A 26923-nucleotide genomic window follows, 5' to 3' on the forward strand; every position below is an offset into this window, starting at 1 on the left:
TAGTGTACCTGTTGACAAACCAGATTAGTTTGAAGTAAGTAGTCTCTTTTCCTTTTACCTAACCTGATAATCCTCTTCCCTAAGTTACCTAGGTATAAAAATCTGAAAATATGTAAAAGTCACTATCAGCAAATGACTGTATTTACATTATTTATAGATAGAGCTTGCTAGTATTTCTATTTCCGTATTTTTCTATATTGTGCATTCTCTGTTTTCTATTGTCCCTGCATTTTCTGAAAATTTCATACTTTTGCAATGTTAGAAAACTTCTGTTGTATTTAAGTAGGAATTCTTTGCGAGGAGGTTGGTTCAGAATTTTTGTCATCTGTTTGGGAGAAAGTTTGGGAGAGCTGAGCTTAGGGCATGCTGTATTAAACTTAATAGTGGTAGAGGAGAAAACTGAAAGAGGCTGAGTACAAAAGGGGTAGGAGTGGCTGTCCAAATGGGTAAATGGAGTAGTCCATAAGAAGGAAATGAGACTGGTAGGTTAAGCAAGGTGGGAGATAGATGGAGGATAGAGATAGCTGGAGGACTAGAGGCTGAAAATCTATGATGAGAACTGAGATAATTTCTTGTCCTTTACTGCTTGTGATTATTTGTGAAATCCTTTTGAACTGTGTGCACCTCATCACCTATGGGACAGACTCAGCATGAGGAGAAACCTTGGCTACTGGCATATGCTCTACTAGTACCAGAGGCCAGAAATAATCAAACCACAGATTTTCTATCTGTGATGGCCTGTGCAGATGAGAAGGCTTTCAAAGTGATTTCTAAAGTTTCTTCAAACTTTCTTAAATAAAATCACAAGTTAACACTTAAGTAAAAAAAAAAAATCATAAAGCTAGCACAAAAAACTTGCAAAATTAAAAGCCAACTTCTTTCTGCAGTTGCATGGCTGCAGCTAAGCTTGCCATCCCAGTAAGTGCAGATCAAGTTGAATTAGAAGGAATTTCCAGAAGCTGTTGAAATTCCTTTCTGTCACATTAAAACAGGTGAGGAAACAACACCAAATGTCATGACAAAACAAAGACCTGGAGGACTGTATAGTGCCTGCATTCAGCATCTCTGATAATGCTGATTGCATGAAGAGAAGACCTTCAAAAGGCGTGTGTCAAAATGAGTACCATCAATTCAAAGCATCACCCTCCTCTGGGCACAAGGTATAATCCTTTGCCTTTGTGAATCCATGAATGGTGGTCTCTGAGTTCTATGAAACTTGGAATGTTGCATATGAGAGACTATGCTCAGTCAGTCTAGACAAAATTACTACCTTTGTTCCAACTTCTGGATTAATCCTTGGGTACATAATGCAGCTCTGGATCTCTCTTAAACTATATTTCTTTTTGAAATACTCTCCATGTGCCTTTTGAGTCATTTAGAGAAATTGTTCTCTTTCAACTTTATGAAGACAGCAAGGGTAGTAAAAAGATAGGAGGACTAGCTGTGCTCTACATTCCTTTGATTTTCTGCTTGGAAAGTGTAACTTATTCAATATTAAAGATAGGAACTGGCTAATGTTAGAGTGCCTCATCTCAGAGACAACTTTTCCTGACTGTCTTGGTAGTGATAAGATTCCAGAATAGCAGAGAAGATAAGGAAGTATAATATAAATCCTTACTGCTCACGTAAGCATTTCAGGTCCTCACTACAAAATTCAGATGCTCTCTGCTCTCCGTTCCTTTGGACAGAGGAGAACTGTAATAGCAGGAATATTGCATCAGAAATACTGAATTCAGTATAAGAAAGTGCAGTAAAGGGCTGCCAAGTTCACTCCCAACTGCTGCCTTCTTCAGAAGTGAACATCACCAACAAATCAAGAGCTGAGTCGCTTAATGTAACATAGGTGGAAGTCTGTGTAAGTACTAGTCCTTTGAGAGACCCAGAGGAAGCCTGTAAGGCAACAGGACTACTTGATATTGTTCCAGCAATACACAGGTCTAGTTTCACTCTTATCTGGAAAGTAAGCAGTGGGATAGTCCTGCAATGAGCAGTATGAGTAGCTACAACTGAGCCAGGTTTCATTCCTTGTTCACCCAGCACAAGGCATTCTTTGCATTGGACTCGCTTGCTCATTTCTGCAAATGTGGTTAGCATTGTTTGTTCCCCTTGTTCATCTTCACAGAGTGCAGCACAGCAGAGGAGCACAAAGGAGCAGCCTTGGCAGAGCCATCTGATTATTCTGATTCTTTTGATTCTAGATATGCAGAAACTAACTACTTCTTCTCTGGGGTCCAGAACTAGCAGCCCAAATCCGAATTTGGAGAAACAAATAAGAGCATAACATGTGCCCTTTCCAGCCTGTAGGACTATATTCTTTCTTGTACCACCAAGAAGGTAGGGGTGATGAAAAGGGAGATTTACTCTAATGTACCAAAGGAGAGGAAGTTTGGGGCTTTTGTCAGCATTCAGTCCTTCAAGTCCTCATGTCCTCGTGACTTTGACAGCAGACTGGAACACTGTCTTGTCTGAATTGCTCTTTGAAGCTTCAGCTGCAAGTTGCTATGCCTGACTTCTCCATTTTTTTTCCAGCAGCCAGCAGTGGAGCTGTAGCCTGCAGGAGACAGATGTGAAAGAGCACACAAGCAGTGAGGAAGACACTTTAGCCCTAGTAGGACTTTTGTTCTTTCTTAGATATCAGTGTTTAGTTTGCAAAGAATGCAGGTCCTTGGTGTAAACCGAGCCAAATTCAAGCAAGTGTTGCCATATGTAAAGTGCTTTTCTGAAATATTTGAATAATCTTATAGAAGGGGCTTATCTCCATTTCCCACAGATGTTTCCTCTGTTTTTACATATGGGTAATAGCTGGGATAATAGCTGTCTTCTCTTTCTTTTTTTCCCCCAAACATTGATCATCATTTCATCTGCTGCGATCTTGAAGCTTTTTCCAGGATTGTGATAGCATTAGTAATGACTCCAAGGAAGCGGAAATTCACTTTTATTTCTTCCTAAGAATTTTTTTTGTATTGCAATTCTGCCCAGAAAATAAACAAAGACAAATTCACAGCATAACAGTTTCTGTGCTGGCTTGGAGTTACATTAAATGCAGCCATATGGTTCTGTGGAAATCAGTCATAAGCCTGTGCTAAGGGCAAACACCACCAGCTACAAGGTTTCATCTCAGAAGAATGTTAAAAGAAGATGAAGACAGGCATAAAGTGTTCACAGAGAAACAAGAATCCAATTCCTGCTAGAGCCTGCTGGGAAAGCTTTTCTCATGCATCAATGAATCAGAGTTCACATGAAACCTGGCCAGTAATTTCTGTTATCTTTTGCATCTTTCCTATAATGTTAGTCGGCAGAGATTAATCTTTTCTTTCTATCTGTTTCCTCAACTGAGAGCAAGGAATCGTATTTATTGATGTGATCTATCCATTAGTGAATCAGACAAAGGTCTCTGATGTCAGGTGGCAGGTGAGGGTCATGGTTTCTCTCAGAGACCCCTGTTGAATCCAGCATGAATAGGGTCTGCCAGCAGAAAGAAGGCACACCAGTCAGTAGGTGCAGTACTGTGATAGATCATGATCTTAGACTACTGTCTTTTACACATTTAATGGTTTTCTCCTCATTCTAATGGGTAATGTATGTCATAGGGTTTTTTTAACAAACAAAAAAGGATGATAACCCCCTCCCAGGAGGGAAAAAATCAGCTGGTTTGCATTCAAGAAAGTCAGGAAGAGACAAAACCAAAATCTTAAATGATAGAAGTAGGAGCAAACTATAATAGCTGCAGCTGGATTTATCCCTCCTTTCTTTAACTTTCTTAAGATAATTGATCTCTATGGAAATGACAAATAAACCTCTAGGTCTTTGCAGAGAGATAGATGTGCACTATCTCTGCATATGTTAGTGATGATATATTTGAGGCAGAGCTCCCAAACCATAGAAGTGTGTTCTGTCTGAAAGTCTATTCTTCCCATTTGAAACATCAGAAAAATAAAAAGATAAAATTTTAGCTACCCTTAGGTCTTATTTGCTTACATTGGCCTCATGGTGCTGCCAAACTTTTGTAGAAAGTTCCACTATGTTATTGAAAAGCAGAATTCGTGATTACTTCTATCTCTAGATAGGTGCATTATGAATTGAGACCATTTGGGGGAAAAGTCTGGTGGTTTGTTTTTAGTTCAAGTGAGCAATTATCACAGTTTTATTCATTACAATACAGAATAGTTAACAGTTTTTATTCCTAGGAATTCAACAATACCTTTATATTAAATGTCAAACCTAGGTCATTAGAAGTACTATGGAATTCTAAGGAGAGGAGTTGGGTCCTGATACAGAATGCCACTGAAACATAAATTCTCTACAATTTACATTTCTCTCATCCTGCATTCACTCAAAGTGGATTCAATAGAAGTGTTTTCCACCTCTGCAGCCTTAGGAGAATGAAACTGATGTATTTCTAATCCTAAGTGTCTAAGGCCTATTACCTCTTGTGCCTTGCAGTGAATCCAGGCTAACAGATTGAGGACCTTAACAGAATGCATAAGACATTTTGCCTGGGCTTGCTTAAAAATGTGTTAATTCATGTGATAATGTCCACAGATTCAACACACCTTAGAGGCAAATAGATTATTTTTAATAGAGTTAGATACTGGCAGATTTGAGTTGGTTTGGGGGGAAGATTAACCTGTTCTCCACAATGTGAAAATTGGTGTGCACATTTCCTAAAATATGTAATTTGTGATTACAGAAAAAAAAGAATGCTATTGCCTTAGCTGGAAGAGTCCAGTAAAGTACAGTGATCTTTTGAGTCAACAGTGGTCTTCTCTGCTGATGATTGCTATTGTGTCTAGAGGTTTTCTCAAATTGCAGGGACAACAGATGAGTCAAATAAAACAGATTAGTGGTATTTTTGCTTACATGGAAGAAAGTTTTAAAGCGTCCCAGATATATCTAACTATATATGGATATTTTGATACCTAGAGGTAAAAGAAAAAAATGCAAAAAATGTTAGGGATAGTTTTTCTTTTCTCTTTCACCTCTCTTCAAGTCACTTTCTATTCTGTCAACTTCCAAATGTCAGTTTTGATTTATTCTGCACTGAAACAACAGGTATCTGAAAATAGCTTTCCTCATCTCCACAGTTGCCTTTGCCTGACCCATAAAAAGCCTAAATTTTGCTTTTTTGCTTTAGGCAATTAGTTCTTAATGCTTTTGTGTGTTTTACCCTAAAAATAAAGTGAGCCAAACAGTAGTATTGTAAAAACTTGTCTTTGTGTACTGCAGGGAAAACAGTACATACTCATTATACAAGAACAGGGAAATAATCAGTTGAATTTAAATTGAAATTGATAGAAGAAAATACGTTTTGATATAGTGCATGTTTAGCCTGCAGAACAAAATGCCACAAGACATCAGTGAGAGCATGAGTTTTGGGCTGCTTAGAGAAAGAGCAAGCTGTTAGTGAATAAACAGACTGGAAGGCATTCATCCCTCCCTTTATACTGGCCACTTTCAGACAGGGTGTTGCTCTTGATGGTTTACCCTACTACAGTAATTCCTGTTTCTGCTTATTTGGTTACAGTTTTACACAGTTTTTGTAACTGTTCACTATCAAATAAGTTCTCTCTTGCTCCACCATTTTTGGAATAAACTAACTTTCTCATGTTCTGTATACGCTTTCAGGAATCCTACCCTTACACTGCTTTTTAGACAGACATCTCCATCAGAAGTACAGAGATAATTTCTAACATTGGATTCCTTTTGTAGTGAAGTCTTCTGAGTGTTGAAGCTGTTCTTCCTCAGTTGTCTTCTAGCAGTGGGCTGTAATGATCTTTAGAGCCATTTATCACGAACTGGACCATCATGGAACTGACCAAACATTGCATTTAGGACAGTGTAGGAGACAGGGCTGCAAGAAAACCTATAGCACTAGAACATTTTTTACTGATCACAATGGAATCTCTCTGCTCAGAAATGTGACCAAATTAATAGATTTATTCTCCTCCATATTTTTCAGATGCTGTTAGAGTACAATGATACACAAGATCCAAAGATTTAGGATTAAATTATTTAGGGTTTTTAAACACGTATATTCTAAATACACTTTTATTCTGTGACAGTGGTATTATAGCTCTTAAGATGAGTGTTTAATTCTTGTATGCATAAGGCCTAGCAATATTGGCCTTTATTCTGTGATAGCAGACATCAACTAAATAATAATGTTGCACAAAGTAACAGTAGCTAGCTGCCATTCAATATCACTGGCAGAGTGATAAAATATGATGCATATTCTGATGTACTGTGAGAATTTCAGTACAATTTTGCTGGGCCTTATTCACAATTCCATATTTAGTATGAGTTTTGTTAAAGTCCTGTGAGACTTTTTATATGGTGTGACATACTTGTCATGTGGTTCAGCACTCTATTGGCAGGAATTGCGCATTATGACATAATTTAAAACAGAGCCAAAATGATGCCAAAATTTTTTTTTAATTGATAAGGTAGGCTTTTTTACATCTTCCAAGTACTGCAAGGCATTCTATATATATGATGCCCAAAATCAGAGAAATTGTTCTTTAGCAAGGTGAAGCAACTTCAGCATAACCTAAAAAAGTCACCTATCTAATGTAAAAATTACATTAGGAATGTTAAAATTATGCAATAACGCTATTCCAGTTGAGACCAGTCTATCTGTAAAGTAATGTGTAATATTCCTTTTTTGCTTGGAGATAGTTTATTTATATAATATCTCAGCTTCTGCAATCTGGAGTCTAGGACTTTCCAGATGTGTTTATATAATATTGCATTCATTGTTGTATAGTATCCATTTTCTTCTAAGCTGCGGTCAAAAGTTCTTGTCATCGATCCTTTCTTGAAGAAAGTTATTCTAAATCACGTTTCTGTTGCTGGACACCTGGCTATCTTATATCAGAACTACTTGGGCTTCTGGGCTGAGTCTTAATGTCCTTGAATATTTTGATAGTCTGTCTCCATTTCTATAAAGACACAGTTTTCAGTTAACTTAATCTTTCTGCCCAACTCATGGATGGTTTTATCACTTTTTGCCCCTTCTGTTTTTCTCTTTACTGAATTTAGTAGAGAATGCTTCAGTTTTATTTTCCACAGAGGAAGTGGCAGTGCAAAAAAAAAACCTGATTTGCTGTGAGCCATCTCTCCTCACCAGTGTGAGAAGGGAGAAACCGTCTGCATGTCAGCCAGTGCACATCAGCACTTGGTGCTCAAAGAGTACTGACTAAAACTAAAAACTTTATTATTTTACTTTTATTCACATGCTTCTGTTTTCTGAGCTGCCACCTTTGAGTTTTTTGATGCTGTATTTCCATCTTTTATTGTAAGGGCAAAAGCTTTAGTAAAATGCTTAACATTTGTGAAATAAGGGTACTTCCCAGCTGTCTTTGTATCCAGAGATTAGTTTATTACATTACTTTGTATTTTGTAGTTTAGATTTGTTAGGTACTGAATACTTCCCACTTAAAATATTAAGATTAGCTGACTTTTTAATAGCAACATCTGTTGAATAAGTTGGCAGAAATATATATTGAATAAATGTAAGAGTGGAATATTATTTGCTTTAAAAGTTGAATTATTTAATAATACAGAACTGGCTTGTCTTGTAAAATATTAGCATGATTCACTGGAGTTTTGTACTCCATAGCTTAATAAAATATTTAAAGTGCTGCTTATGTGAAGATGTAGCAAGTGCATGTTATGTGATCAATTTTGAAGGGAAGATACACTATTGCAGAAGCTATAAGCTCCCTGTGAGATGAAATATAGTGTAATTTCCTGTAAGTCAGTGCCTGGTCAAGTAGTGCAAACAGTTTAGGCTTTAGAAATTAGCTATTTGAGCTCCATAGTTTGAAAAGACAGGGTAGATAGGTATATAGATAATTTAAATCATTTGTGGATGGATTCTATTTCAAGAGCATAAGAATTTTAGCATTATCTGGAAGCAGCCTGGATTTGTTGTCAGATGCCATATCCTTCCAAGAGTCTCATAGGAACAGTTTGGCATGGCTCAGTGAGGCAGACAAGATGTGCAAGTCTGATAGCATTACACTTTAAATACTTATCACTCAGAGTTAATGTAGCAGGAGAGTCTCTGACAACTTTGTTAGTAACTCCACTCATTAGAAATAGAGATATCCAAACAAATTTTCTTAACCCACATGAAGATGCCAGACTGACTTTTCTGCCATTATTTTTCCCTCAGCGTTCAGCCAGACAGTGCAACCACTCTGGCATTGTATTAATGGGATTCAAAATAAAGGAGAATAGCTCAAGGTGAGGAGCTGTGCTGTGTGCTGCCTGAGACAACACATTCCTGGATTCCTACTGGTGAATCCCCACAGCATGCCCCTGGAGTAACTGGCTGATCATGCCATGGACGCGTGCACTCTTCACTGGGTAGAAAAGTGGCTGAATGAGCGGGTCCAGAGGGTGGTGAGTGGAGTTACACCCAGCTGGTGGCCAGTCATGAGTGGTGTTCCCAATGGCTCAGTATTGGGACCAGTCCTGTTTAATTTCCCAGTATCAGAGAAGAAGCTGAGTTGGAAAGGACCCATCAAGATCATCAAGTTCAGCTCCTGGCCCTGCATAGGACCATCCCCAAGAGTCACACCACTGCCCAAAAGTGTACTCCAAACACTTGCTGGACTCTCTCAGGTTTGGTGCTGTGACCTCTTCCCTGGGGAGCCTCTTCCAGTGCCCAACCACTCTGGATGAAAACCCTTTTCTAGTAACCAACCTAAACCTCCCTTGACACAGCTTCAGGCTGTTCCCTTGGGTCCTGTCACCAATCACAGAGAAGAGGTTAGTGCCTGCCCCTCCACTTCACAAGGAAATTGTGAAGTGGACTGGTACAAGGTCTCCTCTGAGTCTCCCCTTTCCAGACTGAACAGACCAAGTGACCTCTGGTGCTCCTTATATGGCTTCCCCTCAAAGCCCTTCACCATCCTCATGGCCCTTCTTTGAACACTCTCTAACAGCTTTATAACTTTCTTATTTATAACCTTCTTTGGTGCCCAGAACTGCACACAGTATTCAAGGTGAGGCCCCAGCAGTGCAGAGCAGAGCAGGATAATCACCTCCCTTGCCCAGCTGGTGATGCTTTGTCTATAATCAATGATCTTTATCAATGATTTATTAATGGAGAGATTAAGTGCTCCCTCAGCAAGTTCACAGACACACCAGGCTGGATGGGACTGTTGACCTGCTGGAGGGTAGAAGGTTCCACAGAGGGATCTGGACATGCTGGATCATTGGGCCAAGGCCTACTCTGTAAGGTTAAATATGGCCAAGTGCTGGGTCCTGCACTCTGGTCACAAAAACCTCCTGCAGCACTCCCAGCTGGGGGAAGAGTAGCTGGAAAAGCTGTCTTGCAGAAAAGCCCTGGAAGTGGTTGACTGAACACGATCCATCAGTGTGCCCCAGTGGCCAGGAAGGCCAGGTGGCTTCCTGGCGTGCTTCAAAAATAGCATGGCAGCAGGGTCAGGAAAGGATCTTCCCTCTGTACTTGGCACTGATGAGGCCACACCTCAAGTGCTGTGTCCAGTTCTGGGCCCCAGGTTCAGAAAGGACATGGAGGTCCTGGAGCAGGTCCAGAGAAGGGCAGTGAAGCTGGTGAAGGGTCTGGAGCACAAGCCTTATGAGGGGCGCCTGAGGGAGAAGGGGTTGGTTAACCTGGGGAAAAGGAGGCTTGGGGGCATCTTACCACTCTCTGTAAGCACCTGAAAAGACATTGTAGCCAGGTGGGGCTTGTGCTCTTCTCACAAGTAACAAGTCATAGGACAAGAAGAAATTGCTTCAAGTTGCACTAAGGGAGGTTTAGATTGGATATTAGGAAAAACTTCTTTGAAAGGTTTGTCAGGCATCAGAAAAATCTGCCCAGGGAAGTGGTTGGGTCATAATCCCTCCAGGTATTTTAAAAATGTGTTGATGTGGCATTTAGGGACATGGTTTAGCGGTGGACTTGGCAGTGCTGAGTTGACAGTTGGACTCAATGATCTTAAGGGTCATTTCCAACCTACATTTTTCTAAGCTTCATATATAAAAGTTAAAATTTTCTTTCATTACCTTGATGCCTGAGGTGGACTGTCAGAGTTATGACAGTTCACACCATCACTGTCATCTCTGGAGTTTATCTATAGGATTAACTCCTCAAAGGCTTTGAGAATATGGATTACAGTCTCTAGTAGTCTGTGGTCTACCAAAGCCAGCATCAATTCTCACTTTCTCAGAGAAAATAAAAAAGGAAAATATCAGTGGCAGACTGTTTTATTGCACTATTTTCTTAAAACTTATAGTATATTGGAGTTCTAGTCAAGTGCTCATATAATGCCAATTCCCATTTTTAGTCTGTTGAGTCTTACAGCAGAAGAAGGAGAGTGTGAAAATTGCAGGCTGGTCAGGCAGCTTCTTATTTTTAACAGGAAGCTCATGTATAGGAGTATTGTTGTATCTATCATATGGCTTTCCTTCTGTCCCCCAAAGCAATACACATATCTTGGAAAGGGAAACAGCTACCTTTGTGTTCCTTGGGTTTTTTTGGGATCTGTTTGTGGAATATACCTGGACATTTACCATATGTAGCAGGAAGGAAAGAGCAATAAAGGTCAAGTGGATAAGACACTTATCAGGACTTAATGAATTTACATGATTCTCTGAATCTGTACAATCCAAGTAATGCTGTTGTAAATATTTTTACATAGGCCCAGTTATTATTTTTGTCTTTGCTACATTGAAAATGTCACAACTTTTAATGAAGTACCTTCTTAGACAGGATTTAAGCTACCAGGACTTTGTCTTTTGAGATTATTGATTATACTCTGAGCTCAGAAGCTAAAAAAATTTGGGGTGTGGTGTTGTGCACCAGTAGATGTAGTGCATAAGCTTCTGTTGTTGCTGCCATCAAGTTTAATATTGTTTAGAATGAAGTAACCTATGTAAAATATTTAATGGAATCATGTTTGTAATGCAAATATTTTCAAGTAGAGGGCCTGTGCCAAGATGTTGTAATTCATCTGTTAACCTCCCATAGCAAAATCATCTGTAAACAACAAATCTTGTTTATGAACTGCTGGTATTTTTCTCAGGCTGCAGTGGGGCAAACTAATTTCTAGTGTCTCTGCAGTGTAAATTGGCCCATTACTATGCAAGGATCCAAGCATGTGTGCCAGAGAATCAAAGTCCCATCGGCTGAGAAGCAGCTTAGTGCCACGTGGTGTAACCAGAAAGGCTTTTCCCCTGCACAGCTGGCTCAGTTAGTGCTGGATCCTCTGAGCTGTGCTGTATAAATGACAGGCACAAGGCAAATACAGCATGCACTTACCTTCAAGAGGAGCTGGGTATCAGCAATTCACGTGTCTCTTAGCTATGACAAAACCCAAACACCTTTCTAGTTCTATTTAGCTGTGTGTTGGTAAGTTCAAAGTCTCCACAGTATGCTTTCTTACCATTTTTAGATATAATATATTCATTTTTCTGGGCTTAATTAGGCAAGGGCAAGCCATATGGTACAGAGTTGCCAACATAACAAGTTGGTGGGAAACCTTTGGTGCAAAGACCTTTCTTTGAATGAGGTTTTGTTGTTTGTAGAGTTGTGCATGTGCATCTGGAGAAAAACTCCAGGCAGAATGTGCCATGTTTAGAGACTCTTTCAAAGTAATTACGATTGCATGAACTGAAAATAAAGGATCCTACCATATAGAAGCTCGGGGAGTAATACTTCCTTTGGAGATTTTAATTGAAAAAATAAACTGATCACTTGCAGTGTACTTAACTTTGCTTTTCATATCTATTGCTGGTCTTTGGTCTTCTTGAACACTTAGTAAATATATTTCTTTAGATTACTTCTTCTAGGCTGTAGCTAGCTTCTTGTATCCATAATCAGATTTTTTATGGTAGGAATATGTGCAAGTAGATGTGAATTAGTGAAATGAATACTTAGGAAAGACCCTAAAAAAAATTTAAATTACTGTTTTTGAAGAAGTTGCCAGAAATTTGTAACTGAGAGATTACTGTTTTCTTTGTACTTAACTTAGGAAAGCTGTGATAAGTAGTGTGGACTGCAGTCACATTGCTCATTATTGACTTTTTAATGGAGTTCCCTGTAGTCTGTTGCCAAAGCCAACACAAATAAACAGCAGCAGAAAGCCTGTCCCTACTTGTCTCTCTCAAAACTATGAGAGACTTCCTCCCTGCTACCCTGTATTTTGGGTTGTTCTGTTTCCTGTCTGGATGCCAGTGTATTATTAATGTTTGGGGGTCTTTGGTCTTTACTTAAAGGGAAAGTCTTTTTCCATGCGAGTGTCATGATGAGTTACTGCTTCTATGACCCTTTGTAGATTGGATGTTGTTAGCTATTTGAAAAATAGGCAACATCAAACAAAAGAGTTAGGATTGCCTGTGCTCCAGCTTGATTTACTTTTATACTTTACCATATGCTCTTTCTTTCACAGGCATTTCCTATTCAAAACAGGAACAGGGACCACTCCGCTGTTCAGCACTGCAACGCCAGGGTACACGATGGCATCCGGCTCCGTTTATTCCCCTCCTACTCGGCCACTACCTAGGAACACTCTATCCAGAAGTGCTTTTAAATTCAAGAAGTCTTCAAAGTACTGTAGCTGGAAATGTACTGCACTCTGTGCTGTAGGGGTCTCAGTGCTGCTGGCAATACTGCTGTCCTACTTTATAGGTGAGTCCCATTTTTTATAATTGTCACTATGAACAGTGGTGTCTGATGGATTGTACGTGGACTGTGACATACTAAGCTTGAACTAGCCAAGTCTTTGGTAACAGTAAAAACCACAAGGATTTAATGAAAAGTCACAATTGTTCAGAGAAATTAGAAAAGTTGAATATTTTGCAAGCATCCTGTAGCTTGATGGTCAGTGAATTAACTTCAAAGAAGTATTTGAACTGCAATTAAATTATGTGGGGTCAAGTTCTTATAAAAGTATAGGTAAAATATAGGCTGTAAAAATTCCATTATGTGAATATAACTTTCAGCATATCTTTGGAACGCTTTTCCTCTCATTTTTGCTGAAATATTGCTAATACAATCTTTAGGAATGCTAACTATCACCTATTCCATCATTACATCCATGTATGTTTGTGTATAGAGCTGGAGCAAAAGTCTAATACAGATGTTTGATTGCGAAGTAGGGAAAATAATTGTCCAAAAGACAACATGCAGTGAAGATTTAGACTTCTTCCTCTCTTGTGGGTTGTTTATTTTTAATTAATGTCACTTTCCTCTATTTGTTTGTTAAAATCTCTTTTCCAAATTTTAGTTTAGATTTCCTTCATTTCTTCATCTCCTTAATTATTTTCCTAAATGATCACTGCAAATATTATGTAATTTGAGTTTTAAGCAGTTATTAGGAGCAATGGTTGGCTCTGAGTCCTTGACTTCAATAAGGGAACAGAACAGGGTCATTCTGCACTCATAACTTCCTTTACATCTTTGTCCAGATTACAGATTTTTTCATCTCTTGAGACCATAAATGGTCTTCAAAGGCTTTCTTTTAACTGACTTGTTAATTAGAAGTTCAGGTCATCACAATTACAGAAATATAAATATAATGATCTGGGTTTTTTTACTGGTTGGACACAGGTTTAGCATCTTGAGGAGTAGAGGAAAGAAAACAGAAAGAAGAGAGTCAATCTCTCATTCCTTCCCTCTTTTTAAAATCAGTATTAATTTATAGTAGAGCCTAGAAGGCCTTAAGATCCTTAAATCTTCATGTCATTGTTCAAACAACCTTGGTGCATTTCAATGCAAGACACAGCATAAGCTCTACAGAGCCTTTGAAGTAGTTCTCACTGAGTTGAATCTCCTGTGAACAATGCAAGAAACTGGGTTGCTGAGTAGCTGGAGAAATTCCCCTCTGACCCAGCAAAGCTGAACCCCCTGAGCACCCTTTCCACCTCAGCTGCCAGCCCCAAAGAGCAAAAGACATATACGCAAATGTAGGGCTCGCCACTGCTCTTCAGCTTCCTTCAGTCATTGGATTTGTGGTTATTTTGTGTGAATGTGCAAGGAGTTTAAAGGTGTGGCTTAGAGTTAAGTTTTGACACGAAATCTTTTTTTAAGTAGGATTGAAATAACCCCACTTATAAAACACATTAATTGTGCTCAGTGTCTGTAATATTGCCTCATAAATCATCAGAAGTAAACATCTGCTACTAAATAAATGCATAAATATGCAAGAAAAAATTCAGCATGAAGTATCACTGTCAGAAGCCGGGAAAAACAGCCATACATATAGTAAAACACTGGAGACCTGATTGTGAGCTGAGCTGTACACTTTGCTAGCCCCAAAGAGCCGGATTACTTATGAATCTGAGGGGCACGGGAAGATAGCTGTACCGGATTATTTCTCCCACGGGCGCATTAAGAAATGGAAGCATGTCTAATGCGCCTCTATTCCTGTATTCGGGAAAAAGAACGGAGCTTCCCAGTGAGCAAGGGCTGAAAACTCCACACATCATTTATTCACATACCCTGTAAGGAAAAGATAGCTGTACAACATTTCATTTCATGGGTGCACGCCAGCTCACATCCTAGATGAAATAATGCACAGCAGCCTTCCTCTGCCCACAGTCAATAGGGAGCTCAATGCCTACTGGTGATATTACACATATTTCAGCTAACTCAGCAATCTAAATGTAAAATTCAGCACTCAGAGATGCTCTCTAGAGAACTTTGTGTCCATAAAATGACGAATGCATTGCACTCATTCATATATGTGGTTTTCCCATCTCTGCAGATGTAATATCAGAAATATTCCCCATTTAATAGGCCAGCCAAGAAATCATTAATGTAAGATGGAAGCACTCCTTCATCTTAGTTGACTATTTCATAGAATGGCTTGGGTTGGAACAGATATTTAAGGTCATTTAGTTTCAAACCCCCTGCCATGGACAGGGACATGTTGTGCAAGATCAGGTTGCTCAAAGTGCCATCCAACTTGAACTTGAATACATCCAGGAGCATCCACAGTTTCTCTGAGCAACCTGTTGCATTGTCTGATCGCCTCACAGCAAAGAATTTATTCCTAATATCTAATCTAAACCTGTCCCATTTCAGTTAAAGCCATTCTTCTTTTCCCCTCTTTGTGAGAAGTCCCTCTCCAGGTCTCTTTCAGGTCCCCTGTAGGTAATAGAAAGCTGCTGTAAGGTCTCCCCAGAGCCTTCTCTTCTTCAGGCTGAACAACCCTCCTCTCCTTTAGTCAGTCTTCAGAAGAGACATGCTTCATAACATAGGTGTGAAAGGGAAATGACTGAGTAGGAAATTGGTTGTAACATAAAAATAAGGGAAGGATTGCAGGGTTGCCTGACCCCTAGCACCCTGTGATATGCCTCCAATACAGTGGTCTGGCATCTCTGCTGAAGTTTACAGCAGCTGAAGGGGCATGTCACATTTGTATAGCCAGTTTGAGACATGTTTTGAACTTCACAGAGATATGTTGCCACAAGTGTTAAAATTGCTACCACCTTGTAGCATTTACATGAAAGAATGAATTCAATGTGAAGTATCACTGTCAAGAGCTGGGAAATCACCCGTTTTGCAGCAAGATTGTGGCAAAATATGCCAGTACACGTTGATAAGGTGTGGCTGATGTCCATTGTGTGCCTGTGGCAGCTGCAGACAGAAGGACTAATAGACTGCTCTTCCAGTGAGTGGTGGTATAACCCAGCCCTTCTCAGAATTGCAGAGATGAAGTGTCATGCCCAGGCTTATTTTAGTTACGTAGAAAAAGTGACTTGAGATCTTGCTGCCTCTGCTCGGGCGACATAAGGCAGAAGAGACAGTTTGCTAGACTTCATGTCTGCCTTTGCAGAGCTGCTCAGTCAATTACTGCTCCGTCAATTAGCCCAGCCAGAGGAAGGAGCTGCATCAAGAGTCTGGTATGTCTTACACTTCTTCCATCACTCTGACAGGAAAGACTCCTACGTTTACAAAGTCTGCAGAGATGAGGTGAGAGCAGAGGGTGTCAGCATGGGTAGAGACCAGAGCAAACACTACACTCTAAAGCCACTTAATGCAGTCTTGGAGATCACAAGGAATTGAAAATGTTATTTCAATCTAAAGGAAAGTCTTCCCATGCATTCTTGCATTTCTAGCCCACATGGTCTCTCTCAACCATTCTGCAGTGTACGAAGTATTTAAACTTAAAGTTCATATCAATTAGATCTGCTAAGAGAAAATAGAAGGGCATTGTGGAAATTGCTGGTCCTTTGCTTAGAGGCTTCATCTACTGTTAAATGGTTGAGAAAGAAGTAAAGCAACAGAAACGCGCAAGTGCTGAACCAAAAGATATTTCAGTGACATATAGAAGATAGGAATTAAAAATACCTCTAGTTTGAAGTCAAAGATTCAAGGAAAAGCTCCCTGAACTAATGGATTACAAAATGGGGAGTAAATAAATTAAACTGCCTTATTTTGGGATCAAGTTTACACTGGAATTTCTTTAAGCTGCTCATTTGCTTAACTTTTGTCTGTAATCAGCTTTGCAACCAAGGAAAAAAGCAACCTTTTTTTTCCAACATGAAGATTTTAGAATTTTCTTCCCCTGTTGGAAGACTAGGAAGAGCAGTATTAAATACAAGACATTAAAGAATCAGAAGAATGAAGTTGCCTTTGTTTGACCTCTTTCTGTATAGACATTAACAGTTTTAACCAACTTGATACAGAGAATCTGTGTGAAAACAGAAATAGAGTTCAGTTTTACTATGTGGAGACAGCATAGGACTTAGTCCTTTGTTTCCCCATGGCTTGCTGCCTCCTTCAGCACCCATCACTTGCAGTGAATGAATGAATAAAAGGAAAGTTCTGGTGAGCACCCTCCTAGGTCAAAAATGAACACCAGGTCAAAGTTTCATATGTAACCACCATTCTTCAGTTCCACGTTTTGGGATTTGTCCTGTCCACTTGGGTTTTACTAAGCAAAGGAGCTTAAGTTGTTCTTGGATGTGATTTTTCCTAACAGAAAAATCCACTGTGTAATTTTAGAGAGCTAACTAGTCAGAAGGAGTTGTTTCCAATATGTTGTTACATATCACAGACTCTGACCAGCTGTATTAACAAACTGATTTGTACTGTACTAATTATTTCTGCTGTAGTGTGGATTCAGCAATTAATGGATGAAATTAATGAGAATTTGGGGACCTCAGAACCCCTCTTTCTTCCCCAGGAGTCACTCTAGCAATTGATTCTCCATTCCCAATGGTACTGTCTTGACATTGTCTAAATCAATACAAGAAATTACTGCCATTTTCACTGTACATGGAACTGAAAAGGAGAGCAATTCAGTTCCTCAGTCAGTGCTGGAACTGCACAATACCAGATTCAGTCAACTAAGCATGAAGAGCTGTACACTGAAAAATTGCAGGCATCTGTCATGAATTTTGTCTTATGTCTACTAAATAAGTTTCCATGAACATAAAATATCATTTGAATGCACAGTAGGACCTGAGCTATTTAGTCAGGCCTTTCCTGTCCTGACTGCTTCACAGCAACCTGTCATACTTTCAAGTCATTGAGCACTTCACTCTTTGTATAACTTGGGATTGATCATCTTGTTAGTCTTATCTCAGCAGTCAGTGGTCAGAGCAAGAATATACACCAGTCAGCTATTCACTGTGATAAAGCAAATATTTATATGTTGGTGATAACAGAAGGGCATCTCTTCTGTAGGAAGAAAAGAAAACCAAAAACAAACAAACAAAAAGTAATTTAATTTCATTTAAAAGACCACATGATTATTTTTGTCACTATTGCCTTCATGACTTTGCCACTTTCTTTATCTATCAGTACTTTTTTCATACTTAAGCACATTCAATTTAGACAGAAAAGAAAGCTAATATTTAGACTTAACAGATGAAATATCTTATGGGAAAACATGTATTTTAGTTGGTACTTCATTCTGTGGGAGACAGTAGAAAAACTTGGGTTCTGTTATGACACAGATAACCATACAATCATGATGAAAGTTTCAAATGAAATGTGAATGGAAAAGATACCAAACTAGAAAGCCATGTTTGATAATTACAGAAAATTAATATTTTCTACGCTGTATAAAAATAGCTACATTGTGCTTGTTATGCAGTTATTATAATAAGCACTCACGCTTTTTGTCTATCTAAAAATGTTACTGTTTTGTCATCATCCCAAAATATTAAAAACAAGCTGAACATTATGTGCCAGTATATTTCAAATAATGGACAACTGTCTTCAGAGATATCTCAAAAACTTCCTGCAAATAAGAACAGAGCAACTTAAGGGATTTTTAGGTAGAAGGAGAAGGAAGTGTCCAGGAAAAACAGCAATCAATTTTCCTTATTAGAGGAGACTGATGCATCAGAAAGATGTGAGGTGTGAAAGATAGTGTGTGACTATCCGAGGTGAGTTTTAAGTAATGGTTAAAAATTATTTAATTGTCTGTTTCTGTAGACTGGGGCTAACTTCCTGTGTCTTCAGTGCTATTTCTGAGTTTGCTGGTGGTGGTTCTCCCATATTAGTCAGGATTTAGTGGGACAGCTGCTGGCATTCTCAGATCTTCCCAGATCAGGGAGGACCAGCTGCCCTCCCTGTTGGGTTCAGTGGCAGAAGTCACAGTAGGGCAGAACCACTCTCCGTAACTAATTGATTTACAGCCATGACAATTACAGAACTGAATTTTGTGACTAAAGCAATGACTAAATATACCTAAGAATCTATTTTACTTTATCAATAAAGAAAAATATAATATTTCTTTTTGATTGCAATGCCAAGTTAACATTATTCTGCTCTTTGTAAAGCTCAGTTACTGCCAGGAATGAGGAAAACAACTTAATTAATAATGCCATTTAAATTGAATTTTTATTGCAATACCCAGCATAGGTATTGTAATGAACAGCCATGAGGGAGAATATGGTTTAATTGCCATTAATCACCTTACCTTTCATTATGCGTTTATAGAAACTGTTTTTCTTTTTGACATACATTTAATTTTGAGTATTGTGATGCTGTTGTCACTGAAAGTTTCATCAACAACTTTTGGCTTTCTTCCTTCTCTTGCCATTTCTGTCTGCTTCACTCAGTTTTGCTGGGACCTTATCTATGTCTGGAGCTTCACTGAGGTGTGTGGGTTGAAAATATGTTCCCTGTCTACAGATATGTGGCAGATTTTTACAGTTAGCTAGGTTTATGCTCTCAGCCAATTTGTTTTTCCAACAAAATAAAACCATGAGGTAAACAAGTATATTTATATATCTGATTCTTAAAAAAAAAAAAATGGTTTGCCTTTTGCTCTGCTGTAATCATTTGAAGGAAGTGCTCTGAGATTTTACAGTTGACCAAATCTACCTATCACAATCAATTCAAACTACCATGCAAAAATCTCCAGCAGGGAAACTTCTCTTATGTAAACCTTCCTGAGAAAGCGTGCCAGCTATCCAAGCACAGCTCTTTAGCATTGTATGGTTGCACCACTTAGCAGAGCCACATTGACGTTCTCATGTCCTTGCTCACTGTGTGCCTGTATCTGTATCTGGACTTGTGAAGACAGCCAGTGTCTCCAGCACTGCAGAAAGTACATCACTTGTTGCAAAGTGTAGACTGACTACTCATTTTAACAATCCATGGAGCTTTTAGGGGGGTTTCATGTGTCTCTAGTGAATTTGGAGGCAGCAGCAATGTTCCTTGCCATCTTTTGTTCAAAATTAAATCTTGGTGGGATTTGGAAGTGGTAGCCTATCAAATTAAGAATCTTTGGATTAGTTACGTAGTGATGTCTCTCTTCTGTACAGAATGGATGTTTCCAGCTGCGAGTGTCAGGGGCAGCCAGAAGCTGGCTGCCTCTGATGGAGAGCCATGTGTAGAGCTCTGCCTTCCCAGCACATGTGCCTCTGCTCTGTGCCTGACAAAATCTGCCTGCCTCTTGTTTTAGACATCAGTGCCACATGTTGCTCTCTCCTGCTTCAACTGGGCCTTTAGTGTGAGGCCAGATAGCCAGCACAATGATTTAGAAAACCACCTCCTGAAATTTCTAAAGGATTTTAACTCCTGAATGGACCTTAGAATAGTCCCTGAAATCTGAAGTACAAACCTCCAGCTTCCATTTCAGTACTTAAAAATCTTTAAAAATAGAATCACAAAAGCCAATTGATAAATGTAGCCCTTGCCTTACTAATAACTAATACTGGTTCAGGCAACTCTTTTCACTCACTCCTGGCATGTGCTTGGTAAAGAGCAGTATTCAGATACAAAAGTAATTTTCCACACTGGTGTTTTGCTTTTAAATGAGGCTTAACATTACAGCTAGTACTTCCATGACTTCTTGCATTACAGGTTTTCAGTTCTGTCTAACGTGTGATCAAATTATTTTTCTTAAGTATCCCAAAGCTATGAATTTTAGATATCTGTAGGAGCTTCATATAATGTTTACACCATTGATGATGAGCTCATTTGGCTTCCTTAGAGTGCAAATATTTTGTAAATAATAATGTAATTTCTTATGTTCACCACATTCTCTTTCAAGACTGGGAGGCAGAGATAGAATGACTAGCCCAAAAATGAAGTTGTTGTGCTTTACCACCTTATTGGGCTGAAAGTGTTTTTAACATCTTTTTTGAAATAGTACAAAATCTAAACATGTTGAACATCTGTCGTGAAGCATAAACATGAAATAGACTTTCTTGCCTCTTGCAAGAATACTGTTGTGGATAATTCCTTTGGCTAATGTTTTTAAAGCAAAGATCTCATTGCTATGTTCCAGATTAAGTGCAAAGCATAATGTTACTGTTTCAGGAGTGCAGGGGATTCGTACTTGGTTGGTGTTGTGGATGTCACTTGCTATTACTGTTTGTGGCACTGGGAATAAAACGTTCATTGAGAAAGATAATCCTCACACGAAAGGAACGTGTAATTGACAATCAGGAGGTTAAAAGAGACTTGACAAGATTTCAAGGGATTAAAAAAGTTAATCTGTCATGGCACACCTCTGCTCCAAAGGCTTGTATTCTAATTAAGATTTATCACAACCTTTTTGGCAATAGTCCTGTCACCCTTGCACTTTTACCCAGTGGAGAAAATTGAAACTCAGTAATTCCAGCAATATAAAAGGTGTAGTAATAATCTGCAAGATGACATGATGATGATATGTCATTGCCTGTAAGTCCCACACATCATATTGTGAACCAGTATGATGTTTTCTCAAAATCTGGATGCTGCTTTCAGGAAAACTGAAGTCTCTTGCAAGCAAGTTTTGTAGAGATGTGTGTCCTTTTGCACTCCTCCTATGGTTTTCTGACAGACTCCCAAATATTAGCAATTTTCCAGACTAAGGAGATATTCAGTTAAAATTCTCTGGTTTTTGATAAAGAGCAAGCCTAGAGTAGTTTAAGAGGTGTTTGTTTTTTATCAGTCCAGGTAACATGTAGTATATTTTAGTAGTAGGCAAACATGTGTAATACTTCAAATTAAGAGATTTTGCAAAGCAGATATTTGCTTGGGTGATTACTTGACTTGTTGTGGACATAGGATTAATCTTCTCTTCTTTGCTGGTAATTTCAATTAATTTCTAACTCATATCTGTGAAGAAAGAAGCCAGGTCTTAGACATGTGCTGTCTGCTGTTGTATTTGAATTACAATACATATGTTAAAGCTGGTCATTTTGTGTATAAATTGCATCTTTTCTGTAAACTGCAATATTTTCTTGGTTTTTTTTTTCTTTGAAGAGAACTGCTTATTCTCTTTTTGAATGCTTTAAAAAAAAGTCATGTTGTTAAAATTGTCTGACTTAGAAAAGGTTTTGGTAAACCTCTCCATAGACAAGCACTACAGAATGAAAATGTTGAGTACACGTGTCCAACCTTGCTTCAAGCAATACCATTTGATATTACATTTATGGCTGAGATCACAAGAACACATGGGTTTTATATGGGTGTAATTACCCCACTGCAGGGATTAATTATGGCTGAAAGTTAGATATCCTCTGAAGTAGACAGGAAATTGATGCCATTTCAGACAACTCCATTCACAAAAAAATGCCCCAAGCCCACTGTCCCTTAGGAATTGTCACCTTTAGCAGCATTTGTAGTTTTATAATCCAGGGAAAAAATTGTGCTACAACTGTTTAGATGACATGGGCATTTGCATTTCAGAAGCTTATTTTTCCTCAATAATAAACAAAACCAGAGTGGTTTTGACAATATTTGATAAAACGGGATCACACAAATGCGTGTCTTTTACTAGTTCTACAGAAGCAGTAATGTGGGGGGGTGTTAGGTATATAAATGAATATCAGTTATTTGGAAAATTACTTGGTTCCAGAAACCTCTAAGTAAAGAAATGTGAATATTTCCTGTAGTTTTGTTTTTTTTTTTTTAATTTTAAAATACTTCTAAATGACCCTTATTATGGTACAGAGTAGTATTTTTGTTTTAATAATATTCGTTGAAAACTAAAACAAAGTCCAGCTGCATGGAGTTAGCCTACTGCTAACCACTGATTTCCTGAGGTGTAACATAGTAACTGGGTACAATAAATTTATCTTTTTTGTGGGGTCTCCAAGCTTATCTGTTGTTTTACCTTCTCTTTCATCTTTGAAATGCCAAGTTTCACAGCCCTTTTTATTGAGGCAATTTTGCTGGACAGTGGGCCCTCATTTGTCTCCAAATCTTTTCACACTACTAAGTAAAAGTTACTTATGTTTTCAAATTATTTCCCAGGTTTTTAATTATTTCTTCAGTGACTTCTTTCCTGCCTCCTGTTAGTACCCTCAAGTACAGGTAATGAAATTGAGGTATCCACATTTGAAAATGAGAGATGGAATCCTTACTGTTATTTCAATTCAGCTGTGGCCAAAATTAGAGGAAAATTTTAAAACACATATTTTTTACTGATCTAATGTCTTTTCACACATTAAAAGGAGTAGTTGGTTTTCTCTATTAATTTTATAAATGACCATTACTTAGAGCTGATACTGGCTATTCTTAATATCACCTGTAAGATTTTACTGTGCATTGTTGTGGCTGATTTACTTTTAAAAGGAAAAAAATCAATGTGACGCTTTAATTCTAACTTGCTTTTTCCAAGGCTTAGATAATTGATACAAAATACAAAGTGGTTTACAAACAGATTTGCAAGCAATTTACTAGCTTTACAAACAATTAACAGTAAATTTGTCTTTATGTCACAGTTTCCCTTCATAAATCATGTGTGGTAAATTGTTTTTTCTGTTGATAGTATTTTTCCTGTACCTACAGTATAACTTTGCTCACAGGAATAGTTTCATTAAATCACATTTCAGCTTAGTGGAGGAACATGGTATGTTATTCCAATGCACATAAAACATATTAATGACAATATAATAAAGGATGCCCTATTTAATAGCCAATCCCTAGAGTGGTGGTGGTGGTGTTTCAGTAAGAGGATGACTGCAATCACTGAGCTGTTGTAAACCCTAGGGACTTGAAGCAAAGGTGTGCATGAGGTTATTTGCTTATGGAGATAGATAATGGCTTGCAAGTTTACACTGAAGGTGTTGTGGTAAGGTAGAGTTGTTCCCCTTGAAGGTGAACTCAGCATGTCCATGCTGTGTTTTAATATGGATTGAAGAGGAGATTTTGTGGGCTTGCAAGGTGATCTGCATGTAGTGGTTGGCTTATGCATCTACATAATTGCGCCGTTCGGGTGGGTGAGTGATAATTACCATGGAGAGGTCTAAATCACCAAGAAGAAATTTTGTAAAGAGGTTATAGGTTGTTTTCTTTTGGCCTCAATCATGTACCTTTGATCTACAAGTGGACTGCTGTAATTGTGATATCATGAAGCCTGAAAAACAGCAAAGGATTAGAAAACCTATATATTGACTTGCACGTTCAATCAACTTGCATATGATCTCAGCAGGAAATTCAAAACAAAAGCTAATTTATGGAAAAATATGGAGTTCTAATCACAGTTTAGCTCCGTGGGGTTCCAAATAACATACTACAATCTCTACATGCAGATGCTTTCATCTTACATTTCAGATTTGGTGACATTCCAAAAGTTCTTATCAAGCTTTATTATCATCTTTTATTAAAGCTTATTACATTTATCCTTATTGCATGTTTGCTGTAATATTCCGTCATTCTTAATATGGAATAAAAAAAGCTTTGATCTTTTTTAGCCAGTCATGAGATGGAAATATGCAACACAAGTGTTTCACTATATAGTATAATCTCCCAGCTCGGTGTGTCCTTTGAACATTGCTTTAATTGGCCCCTGTTTCTTTTTCCTTTGGTACATAAATCTTTTCATCAGACTGCATTTCTCTGTGCCATCAACATGCAAATAGGCTATGCATGATCATATAGTGCCACTTAATTATATCCCTCAAGAGGTTTCTGATGGTTTTGTTGGGTTTGGGTTTGGGGTGGCTGGTTTCTCTGTAATAAATAAGGCTTTGAACTATAAGAATGGTTGGATCACTTCATCAATGCTCTTACGTAAGAAAGGTGTTTCCAATTATTTTTCCATTAATTTGGTGCTTCCATTAATTTTGAGACATTACATTGTCATTGCTCTTAACACTGTGGGGGTGTGATCTAAAGGCCAAAGCAAGACTTCTGTTGGAGTTGTGGAAAAAAAAAAAACTAAAATAGGTTAAAAAAATAGCATGAGATGCAGCTCTTTTCTAGAAAGCAAGTTTAAGGAAGAAATGGAAAGAGTTATAGAATGAGAAGCAATAAAATGAAGAAATCCATGAAGGAATACAGAAAAGTTATTAGCCTGTAGTCTTAACCTGGTTTGACATGCGTAAATCAGGGAAATTTTCTTCTCCCCCATAATATTTAAACTCATTGATTTATGACTATTGGATAGAAACCCAGAATTTACAGAATGTTTTTCCTGCCTTTGTATGAACAAAACAACCCTTGCTTCAAAAGAGTCCACAATCCAATATGCTCTTCCCATCATTTCTCTACTTGTAATGATTTTTCATCATTTTTTTAGATTGAGCAGCATTAGCTGGGAGGAAAAAAAAAAAATTAAAAAAAATTTTTAAAAAGTTATGTTGAGGCGAAAGCCCAGGATAATACTAATGACTATTTTGGTATAGTAGGTATAGTGGAGACTATTACCAAATGGAGTTTGTTTGTTGTTCATCAGAATAAATGGGCAAATCTGAAACAAGACATAATAGATATATCTTATTTAAATAAGAGGCTACTGAAAAATTATCTTTGTTTCTGTTTTAAGAAATCTGGATTCTCCCTTAAGCTTTGAATGTGCCTTGTATAATGCAGTTGACAGAATCAGACCATTGTTACATAAAAGTCCCTGGCTTGACAACTGAAATGAGACATCTAGCCATACAAGTTTTCAGTGGAATAAATGTTCCATCTTGGGGTGAATATAGTAAAAATATTCACACCAAGACTACTACACATCTTTCTTAACAGTTCAAGTGCAACAATACTTTAAAGTGCCATGTAATCATCTTTGATTAGCAGTCAAAGAGAGTAAGTTTATCCACAGTAAGTAGCTGATATACCTATCATTGTATATTTTTTCTAGGCAAATTTTTTATGTTTTGCAAATTCATTGTTAAGAGGTTCCAGGAGAAAATGAGGAATAGACTGGACAGGTTGGATTTTTTTTGGAGATGAAACAGTAAAATCAATGGACCCATTCAACTGTTCAGGATAAAAGGGAAAACACCAGTTTTTCAGTTACTATATTGATCATGATAGGTATTACTAAGTTTTTCATAGAGCACTCTACTAAAATGTTTTACATTCAGTGTGTATGTTCATCTACTTTCATATGATGCTGCTGGTGAGTAATCTTTTGAAGGTGCTCAAAAGCATGTACTTTAAAGTTATTTTAAATTTAGAAATAACAGGGGTTTTATTGATTTGAGAAAACCAGTAATAATTAAAGAACTTATCTTTGTAACTTTTAATTCACTTTATTTAAGATTTTAATTAACTGTTTTTAATTCACTATTTGATCTGCAGCAACATCCAAGGTATCCTATTATCTTAGAAAAAAGCAAAAGAATGCAAATCACTGACAGTTCATTTGCACATCTTCTGGTCCACTTCAGGTCCTTCAGAATAAAATAGGTTTAGATTCTAATTATGTCTGCTAGAAAAATATATGGAAGATAATTTTAAAAACCACTTCAGTGTTCAAATATTTCATTTTAAAATATATTGCCAACAGGGAGATGAACTAGAAGATAATCCTTCAACAAGATTGAGCAATAATTGCAATTTGCTTAGTTTAAATTATAATATTCTTTGCATTGCTTTAAATATAAATTATGTTCACTTTTCCTTATGTTCAAGCGTGCATAAAGATTTTTCAATTAATTCTAAGGAAGCAATTTTTAAAATCATGGTTTCAAAATATCAGCACCCAGAAATATGTAGCAGTGGCAATCCTGGAACATGAGTTCAATAACTTAGCAAGGAGCTCATCTTCAAGCACAGCTTCATGAATAATAAGACTTGATTACCATACCTTGTAAAACACATGGGAGAAGGGAAGGAGAGTCGCCAATATCATGCAGTTCCTCTTGCCAACTTCCCCTACGGTGTTGAGTTCTTTATGTTCATCGAACATATGCCATAGGCCTTATCTCCAGAGGTTTTGGGGAGATGCTTGCTCTTTAGAGACAGCCAGTGTTTTTTCTTTCTGCTGTCTAGTGTTAATTTTTCGTCTGTCACTGTTTAAAGAAAAGCTGGAGGAGCAGTGGAAGTCCATTTCCCAGTTTAGGCAACTCTGTTTCTTCTTTCTACATAAAAGAATCCTCTTACCTGTGAATTCTTGTTCTTTTGAAATGCCCTGTGTCAACTTTACAATTCTTTCCTGCAAAAAACAAATTGCCATATTCAGAATGGAAGGTCTTGAATTGCTGGCACTTCTGACTGGTACTTCAGAGTACTTCTTCCATTACAGTACTACTTCCATTACTG

At 37.9% G+C, this 26923-nt stretch overlaps 1 protein-coding gene across 43 annotated transcripts in view; it reads left to right on the forward strand.

Annotated features, from left to right (window-relative positions):
* The window catches only part of TENM3 (teneurin transmembrane protein 3), a 1290895-nt gene that overhangs the window by 1161637 nt on the left and 102335 nt on the right, over positions 1-26923 (forward strand). For all 43 annotated transcript variants that reach the window (XM_064417780.1, XM_064417778.1, XM_064417776.1 and 40 more), the window contains one exon: positions 12423-12661. In XM_064417780.1, coding sequence (XP_064273850.1) covers positions 12423-12661 — 239 coding nt within the window. The remainder of the gene's footprint in view (positions 1-12422; positions 12662-26923) is intronic.

Source organism: Passer domesticus, chromosome 4 (genome assembly GCF_036417665.1).
Source record: "Passer domesticus isolate bPasDom1 chromosome 4, bPasDom1.hap1, whole genome shotgun sequence".
NCBI classification, from domain to species: Eukaryota; Metazoa; Chordata; class Aves; order Passeriformes; family Passeridae; genus Passer; species Passer domesticus.